Raw genomic sequence first — 9,643 nt, 5'->3', positions numbered from 1 at the left:
GTCGACTAATCGGCTCTGTATCGTACTAACTTTCATAGGGGTATGGGTTTTGTTCTTTGTGTGCATAAGGACAAGACAACAACAATCGTGCTAAGCAAACTTCCTTTGATCGCTGAATGCTGGAATGACCTGAAGGTCTCATCATCATTGGCTGAAGCTTGAGCAGTCTTCATACATATGTAGACAGACTTGTAATCACTGAATACCGCTTCAGATCACGTACTCGTCAGTCTCTAATCTTCAGTTTCAGTCTTCGACGTTTGCTGAAGGTTCTTTGGTGTGAGTGTTGTCTTCTTGAAGTATTGTTGTCTGATAGATTTATAATGCAAGTTCTTCAGCGATCACTGAACATACTCAGTGAAGATTGATGGAACTGAAAATACAAAGACATAAATATAACGTATAAGTGAAAAGGGATTATCATCAAATTACTGAGAGAGAGGATCAACAAACAACAACAATTATTCCAACTAAAACTTCTTTCCAATGATCAATATCCTTTTTTTATCAAATCTTGTTGCTCTTTATCAAGTGTTCCATTTTTACTCAATCTCAATCACAATTCGGACCAAATTCCCAAGCTAGTCATATGCTCAATGTTATTTTCATGAGCGCTTAATCGTTGACCAAGATGTTTCCAATCATTTAATCCAACACTTGCTAATTGGCTTTTTGACCGGCCTTCTTTGAAAAGTTTGCAACAAAACAAAAGACTTTATCTAGCTCTTTTGAATAAACTAACCACTTTCTATCATGACAATCATCATTGCGTAACTTACGAACATAAAATTCATCAGAGAAGTGTCTACCTATATTATCTCTAGGGAAATTGATGTTAGTTTCCCTAATAGGCCTTTTTTCAACAAGCAAATCTTTCATTTTAGAATTTAGCATATCCCAAAATCTTGGATCAAATATATTCAAACGAATATCTTTAGAAGCATCATCACAAGCACAAACAATTTCATCACTAACATTTTCATTTGCATCAAAAGCATTTGTATCACAAGCATTTACATCAAAAGCATTGTATCACAAGCATTTGCATCAAAAGTATTTGTATCACAAGCATTTGCATCACAAGCATTTGTATCACAAGCATTTGCATCACACGCATTTTCATTTTTATCACTAGCATTTTCAGAAACATTTGGTTGTCTAACAATAAACTTATTTAAAGCTCCTTGCAAAGATTGAGCAATTTCTTCTTGCATTTTCTTTCTTTTCCTATTTTGAGCACCCGATGGTTATGATCGAGGCAACATAACTTAAGTAGTTAAATTGTTATACGATATAAAGAATAGAAAGATAACACCTGGATTTGGTCCTTCGTGGTTCGTGTTGTGAAATTGCCAAGAAAGTGGAACAATTAAGCAACCTGGACAAATTGATAAAGGAGAAAACATAAGCAATTAAGCATCAATCTAAACAGTAAAACAACCCTAAAATTAACAAATGCCAAATGGTTGTCATTTGTTTCTAATTCCACAGACCACAGTGAGTAAATAAGTGCTAACAATTAACCTCAACAGTAGAGTAAAAAATAAAATTAGAATATAAAACAAGAATTAGGTTTTATAATCAAACAATTAACAAGAATTAGAAACAAAAAAAATAAAATTAGTAAAGTAAATAAGTAAATAAGTAAATAAGTAATTAAAATATAAAATAATCCTAATACTTAAGTGTCCATATTCGACTATTATTCCCTAACCTAACCAGAAGGCAGACTTGCTAAGTGAGTAAGTGGCTAAGTGCTAACCTCTGTTCTTTATAGTAGAGCGAGAGGCCGAGAGCGAGAGGCAGAGTCGCAGACAACAAAGCCAGAGAGCGACGAGAGAAGCAAGTCACGCAGGCAGGCATCCGACCGACCAGCCGTAGACGAGAGAGGACAGCCGGCAGCCACAGACCGACGGTAGTCGGAGCGACAGAGTCAATAGTCGAGTCGAGAGTCAGGCAAAAAGCTAGAGAGTTTGAGCGACAGGTGACAACGAGGTTAGGCGACGCGAGGTTAGGCGAGAACTAGAGATGATGGACCGTGGACGTGGACTGCCTCTCCTCCTAAGTGGTAACGATAACTTATTTTAGGCCCAAAATAAAACTGAACCTATATATATATATATATATATATACACACATTGGGCCTTTCGAAATTTGATGCCCTTGGGCTTCATGCTGCCCTGGGCCGTCGCCCCTTGGGCCTATGGCCAGGGCCGACCCTGGGTGGAGGTTGAAACAAGAACCCCTATAATTTACGAGAACGTGAGAACAACCTAATAACCTCAAACTTTTTTAATTAATAAATTAACTTATATTAAACATAAATAAATTAATAAGGGCAATAATGTAATTTAGTAATTTTTATTTTATTTTAATAATTATAATTATCCCTTTTTTTTCCTAGATTGATCACGTTCGTTTCCACTTTCTTCTCTTCCCTTGTGATATTGTGTGATTTTGTAACCATAACCTATCGAAACCATGATCAATCGAGTGTAACCATAACCTATCGAAATCATGAGTAATCGTTGTGATAAATGTGTGATTGTCTAACCCTAACCGATCGAAACCATGATCAAATCAAGTGCACTGTTATGATAGTGATATCACATGATTATCACACCCATATCACACCAAATCGTTTAGTGGATTTCGTTTGTAATCGTTGTGATAAATGTGTGATTGTCTAATCCTAACCTATCGAAAYYATGAGTAATCGTTGTGATAAATGTGTGATTGTCTAACCCTAATCGATCGAAACCATGATCAAATCGAGTGCGCTATTATGATAGTGATATCACATGATTATCACACCCATATCACACTAAATCGGTAGTCGATTTTCTAAGTTAACCCTAGTCGAGCGGAATCCTTATGATAATTGTGTGATAATCACATGATTATCACACCCATATCACACCAAATCGTGTTGATATAAGCGATAATGTGATAATTGTGTGATAATCACATGATTATCACACCCATATCACACCAAATCGTGTTGATATAAGCAATAATGTGATAATTGTTTGATAATCACATGATTATCACACNATATAAGCAATAATGTGATAATTGTTTGATAATCACATGATTATCACACCCATATCACATGATTATCACACTTAGTCTAATCCTAACCTATCGAAACCATCCGAAATCGTTGTGATAATATCTAACATAACCCATTGAAACCATGATCAATTTGAGTGACATTGATATCACATGATTATCACAACTAATCGATTAAAAACATGTTCAAAACGAGTAATTGTGAAAGATACCTTGAATAAACTTCTTCTTGTTGTTCGATTGTTGCATGCAATAGCTTCTCTTTGATCGATTAGAGTTCTTGATCGATTAGGGTTCGTGTGTTCTTGGTCGATCACTGTTGTTTTGCGATTTGATGTTACGACTTCTAAGTCTCATTGAATTTTTAACCGTTTATTAGATAATGATAATCATGATCGTATAATCGTGTTAAAAGATTTTATGATATCATTTCCATTATTACCCTTTTAATTTTAATATTTTTTTAATCTTTTTAAATTTCAATTTTAATTTTTAAAATCTTTTAAATTTATTTTTTATCACAATATGAGGTTATTGGGTTGTTCTCGCGTTCTCATAAATCACAGAGGTTCTCGTTTGAACCCTTCCCTATATACATAAATGAAAATCGCCCTCATTTGTGTAAACCATGTAAACCATTCTCATCCATCCATTTTTTTGATCAATGGTCAAGATTAGTTTAGGTTATATTAAGAAATTAATAAAAAATAAAAAATAATTATATAATCCCAAAAATGGCAAAATGGCAAAATGGCAACTTTGGTAGTGGTAATATTAATGGCAACCATATCATGTATATGGTAGTACTAAAGAAACAAAATCATTTGTAAAATAATATATTAATTTATGTTTAAATATTATAAAAAAATAACATCCATCATTAAAATAGATCAACAATAAAAATAAAATACATTATAATCAATTTAACATAATGAAACATTTTGAATAATAATAAAAAAAATTTACTACTACATTTCATGAACGAAATGGTTTCACAATTTTATCAATACATAAATCAACGTAATGCTAGATGAGACATTTGTCATTTTCAAGTTTCCGGTAGATGGATGTTTTTCAATCTAATTATGAAATGGTTTCACTGTTTGCTAATTAAACAACATGTTCTTAACAATTATGAAATGGTTTCTCTGTCGTTATGCACCCATTTCATCGAAATGGTTGTACGGTTTCATCAATATACTAATCAACGTACTGTCTGATGAGACATTTGTCATGTTCATGTTATTGGTAGATGGATCCGTTTCATCGTAATAATGAAATTGTTTCACTGTTCGCTAGTTACACAACATTTTTTTATCAATTATGAAATGGTTTCACTTTCTTCATGCACCCATTTCATCAGCCAATTTCTTCCAATACGAACACGTTTCATAGAGTCAATGCATTTACCATTACATGCTTTGTTAACCATTAAGTGAACAAAATCATAAAAAAAAATGAAACAATTTCATCAATAATTGTTGATAAGAAAACAAGATTATGCAAGAATATTATATTACACAACCAGTTCATCCCCAAAAGTTTCATAAAACAAGCTCTTTAATGAACGTTTTCATGAACAAATCTAACATGAATCTGTTTTACAGTTGATTATATTTTTACCGGTTCATGAATCTTTGTTTGGATCTGTTACTGATTTCGTGTATTAATGAATATAATAATTTTCGATTTTCATATTATTACCACTAATAAATCGAGAAACCAAATAACAATATTCAATTTTTAAAATTCTAATTTAAATAAACATTTAAATATTACCATTTATTTTTTTTATTATGTTATCTTAATTAAGATTTATTAATAACTTCCATATTTAATAGAAAACAATATAAATGACAAATCTACCCTTAATGATTAAATTTAATTAAGAAAAAAAGAATTTTTCTATTGGTCGAAATTAGTTTACACGGTTTCTAAGAATTAGACGGTTTTCATTTGATCCCGCCTCTCTCTCTCTCTCTATATATATATATATATATATATATATAGAGAGAGAGAGAGAGAGAGAGAGAGAGAGAGTTTGTTTCAAATACAACCCATCACATTTGTACAACCAATGTAACCCAATAAATTGAGATATTTATGGAAATGATGAGAGTTTATTTATTATGATTTGAATATTTATAGAAGATGAATAGAGTTCATTTATTATGATCAATACTTTATATTAGGAAACAATCAGAACTTCTATGAAATCACATATTAATCAAATTAAATGGACGATTGAGATTATGTTGTATTGGTTGTACAAATATAAAAGGTCGTATAATAACGCACCTATATATATATATATATATTTATATATCATCTCTATTAGTTTTCGTACCGCGAATGATCGTGTGAGAATAAAAGTTAAGATGAGAAGCGTAAGAAGGATCTGTAACCTTGATCATCTTTAATCTCAAATCCACCCATGAATCGCGTTTGATACAAGGATCAATCTGATGCATCTCATCCTAACGTACATCTAAAAAAGAGATCCCTTCTTAAGTTTCTCACTTTAACTCGCATTCTCACCGAAAACCCAATCTTTTCATTACACCGTTAACCATGCCATCGTTCTTCAACTATTTTGCACGAGTAATCCATTATGCACCTCATCCGCTATTGATCTCTCACCATTCTCATACTCTTTATTTAAATTATAAGTAACACACAACTTATTTTCTTAATCTCAAAATACACAGAATACAATAACCCAAACGACACTTTATGTTTTTTTTACCAGCTGCTGCTTCTATCTATAAAACAGTTCCAACCTTCTGTAAAATCTAAAACCAAATGTAACCAAATCAACCAGATGGCATCTGTAACAACTTTCTAGTTCACATTTACTGAAGAACAGCACCCAAATGGTATCCACGACCCTCTTCCCTTGCCTTTCTTTCTAACCTTCTTCCCGTCACCAATGTATTTCGGTGGAGAAGGAGTTTCCGATGTCAAATTTGATTTTTCAGCTTCTCTACTTTTCTCGACAACCTCGTCTTTTCGGATCACATTCTTCGATAACTCTGTAGGATTCGAATATTTTGCCAGATTCTTTAAGGGAGTAGTCATAGTAGTAGTAGAAGTAGAGTTTTCACCTGTGCTCCAGTTTGTAACTTTTGCTATTGCCTCTTCGTTTCTCTTTCTTCCTTCACTTTCGTTAACGATCTTGGCTTCAGATTTTGGTGGTTCAGAGTTTTGCGTTTCAGAACTTATTTCCTCTTTAAGTTCTACCAAAGACTGACCCTGAAAACCTTCTGATTTGCCCAACCGGCTTTTATCCGCCACAATTTCCGACTTACCAATGGAATGTGCATTTTCGACATCAACTGAAGCAGTTGAGAGCACTGACCCATGAATAAGAACAATAAAAAGAACAAGTTAAAGAAAGAAGAGACGGAGAGACATGGAAAATGTGAATAGCGATCTCATGTCCCCAAATCCCATTGTACCTTCCCACCAATCACGTGAAGACGCATAATTACTTCATTTAATATATATTTATTTAATTTATGTTTTCGTTCGGAAAATGTACCTGAAACTGATCCCCAATTGCCCTCCAAGCTATTGCGACTACTCGAGCCAACTGATGCATCTACAACAGAATCTTGATTGGTCATCAGCTTGCCATCATCTTCATCTACCAGAGTTCCAGAAACAATCCCAGAAGCAGTAGGCCATTGTTCTTCTTTTTCCGGCATAAGTTTTTCCGATCTTTGTGAAATTCCAAGGTTGCCACTCTCTTTTGAATCAACACCCACACTTCCCATTATCTTTTGCTCGGCTTCAAAACCACTTTCGGGTTCTTTGACAAATTCCTGAGTGTATGCTTCTGATGGTCTTTCTGAAGCCGGATCTTCTTCAGTCAAAACTGGATCACCATGATCAATTTCAGTATTTTTGACCACTTCTGGAGCATGTTCATGATCAAATTCAAGCTTTTCCTGATTGATTTCTTTACTAGCTGTTTCTGTCCTTTCACCAAGAGAAACTTTTGCTTCAGGGACAGTCTTGCTCATCTCCAAAGGTTTAGTTTCTGACTCTTTAACTTCTTCAGTAACATCTGTAGGAACAAGAATGGAGCCTGTATTTGGGTGTTCAGAAACAATAGACTCATCGATGGAAAACTCCCCAGTTTCTGAGGCTTGACTTTCTTGAATCTTGTGTTCCTCTGTTTTGACTTCGAAAGTATCATGGTCTAGAACCATAGGAACGTTAGAGTAAATAGTTTCATGATCTTTAAAATCATCAATCAAAGTCTCGGAGTGATCTACTAGAGGTATATCACTTGGAACAGAGAGTACATATACAACTGGTTCCTCTTGATCCTTATCAGATACCTCAAAAATAACGACATTTTTACTACTAACATCCATGGCATTTGCAGAATCTGGTTTCATCTCGACAGTATTAGAAATCTCCACGAGATCCATAAGTTTATCCTTACAGGACCCATCTCTATCTTCGATCAAAGGATCTGAAGGTTTCATGTCAGAATCTAGTAATTTGATTTGTGTGTCGACTGAATTGCACACAGTATTTATATCATTTTCTTCAGTTTCATCTGCATCTTTTGTATGGGTATCTGGGGTTTTAAAAACTTCAAGATTGTCATCCGCTTTACTAACCTCTATTGGACTGTCTAACAGTTTGGTAGCAACTACAAATTGAGAAAATGGAGCTCGAATTAGGAAATAGGAACTAGAAAGCATATAGTATGCAATAAAGGGTATCAAAATAGTTCATCAAAGTAGTTGTTAATCTATTCTACAAACACATCAAACAAACAGCCTAGAAGTCGAATCATCTGAAAGTTCTGCACCTGGGCTGATTCCACTATCTGAAAATTCTGTCATCGCATCTGAAAACGAATCATCTTCAGTCCCACCAGCACTGTTGCCACTCTCTTTGATGATCCCCTTCTCAATCTTGGGACCTCAAAAACAGAAGATCAATAAACCCAAATAAGATGAATGAAAATCCAAATAAGACGGAAGACATCTTACAAGATAACAACAATGTAACATGAATTTAACTTGAAGTTCTTACATTATATAAAAAAAGATCAATAAACCCAAATAAGATGCAAAGAATCTTAAAGATAACAACTCATAAAATTTCATGTGAGGTTCTTTAAGTATCTTCAGAAGATTAATGCAAGAAATCTTCAAGATAACAACTATAAATAAAAACTTCACTTGAGGTTTCTAGCATCTTCACCAGATTGATAGACCCCAAATAAGATACAAGAAAACTTGAAAGATAATAAGCATGAACGTAAATTTAACTTCTAGTTCTTATAGCGTCTTCAATATATTAAGGAAACCCCATATAAGTTACAAGAAATCTTTAAAGATGAAGATAAACATGAAATCTAACATAAACCCCCCCAAAAAGAATCAAGAAACACGTCAGCACATAAAACTCACTTGGGGTTTTATCTTTATCTTTATCTTCATCAGAATGATGTTCATCATCTGAAATTGCTTCTGATTCAATAAGCTTTGTATACCCTTCAATGGTTCCACAAATTCTCTTGTGGGCTCGTCTGTGTTTAGGACTGGGGTGTGAGTTTGGAAAAGGCCATCCACATCTGTGACATATATGCGGTCCATGACCCTCATCCCCTGCAAAATCAAGAAAATGAGAAAACCCCACAAAAGAAACCGAAATAAGAACAAAAAACCGCCATGAATGTGATTGTTTTCATAATGTCAATTTAACTCCAAATAAGCAATTGAATCTTATTATCAATTTACGAACAAACAAAACCTGTTTTGCTGTGATCTTGGGTATTCATGTCTCTGAATCGATGAAAACACAAAAGGGTTTGTTTAAAAAAAAAGGAGAGATGGTGGAAAGATTGATCGATAGGAGAAAACAATAGAGAATGGAGGGAGACTTTAGATGACTGAAGAATGTGAGGAGAAAAATGGGGAAAAAGACTTGGAAGAAAGTCTATGCAGATAGTGATGTGGACAGTGACGTTACCAGAAAGAGACAACTGGTGTGTGTTTATGTATTTGTAATTATATAAGCGAACAACGATGGTTTTGACAATTTGATCACTATTACGAAAGTTATAAGGGCGGGGTTTCCATATTTGTATTTTTATGTTCTTTGAACATGTTTTCTAATATTGATATTTCTATTTTTGTTGTTTTTATGTTTTGTTTCTTTGACATTAAGAACAAAAGCAAACGGAAACGGTGTGTATAATCCTATCTGAAAATGGAGTCGGGAGGTAAGATGTATGCAGACATTATCTTTATATGAACTAGTGTGGAATCGCGTGATTGCACCATAGCGTGAATACTTTGATTAATGATACGAAAATTGTCTATATAAATATATGTTAGTTGTTAATAGAATTATCAATGAATAGTATTCAAATAATTCGAAAAAGTTAATAAAATTTAATTAGTGAAATTTTAATATATATATATATATATATATATATATATATATATATAGGGGAGCGATCAAATGCAAACCACTCAATTTGTACAAACCGTGCAAACCGCATTCAACCAATCATAATTTTTCATTTTGTTCATTTTTTTGT

At 33.5% G+C, this 9,643-nt stretch overlaps 1 protein-coding gene across 2 annotated transcripts; it reads right to left on the bottom strand.

The window, feature by feature from the left end:
• Positions 1-5,740: 5,740 nt before the first annotated feature.
• LOC112508352 lies at positions 5,741-8,981 on the bottom strand. Of its 2 annotated transcripts, XM_025113052.1 has the most exons (6): positions 8,851-8,981; positions 8,508-8,705; positions 7,901-8,014; positions 6,614-7,738; positions 6,177-6,425; positions 5,741-6,104 (listed from the first exon to the last, which is right to left on the bottom strand). In XM_025113052.1, exons 1-6 carry the CDS (start codon positions 8,876-8,878, stop codon positions 5,914-5,916), a joined length of 1,905 nt encoding a protein of 634 aa, XP_024968820.1. In that variant the 5' UTR covers positions 8,879-8,981; the 3' UTR covers positions 5,741-5,913. The 2 variants fall into 2 exon arrangements, with proteins under 2 accessions (XP_024968820.1, XP_024968819.1); XM_025113051.1 differs by having other exon boundaries at positions 5,741-6,425.
• Between the last annotated feature and the right edge of the window lie 662 nt (positions 8,982-9,643).

This window comes from Cynara cardunculus (genome assembly GCF_001531365.2).
Source record: "Cynara cardunculus var. scolymus isolate 2C chromosome LG 1, CcrdV1, whole genome shotgun sequence".
NCBI classification, from domain to species: Eukaryota; Viridiplantae; Streptophyta; class Magnoliopsida; order Asterales; family Asteraceae; genus Cynara; species Cynara cardunculus.
This window is presented reverse-complemented; position numbering and strand designations above follow the sequence as displayed.

Excerpts from the sequence above, each read along its gene's own strand:
- LOC112508352 (XM_025113051.1), bottom strand. The coding sequence starts at position 8,878 with ATGAATACCCAAGATCACAGCAAAACAG. Across the intron at positions 8,706-8,850 it reads CCAAGATCACAGCAAAACAG|GGGATGAGGGTCATGGACCG; the intron begins GTTTTGTTTGTT and ends TTGATTTTGCAG. Across the intron at positions 6,426-6,613 it reads CAATTGGGGATCAGTTTCAG|TGCTCTCAACTGCTTCAGTT; the intron begins GTACATTTTCCG and ends TTCATGGGTCAG.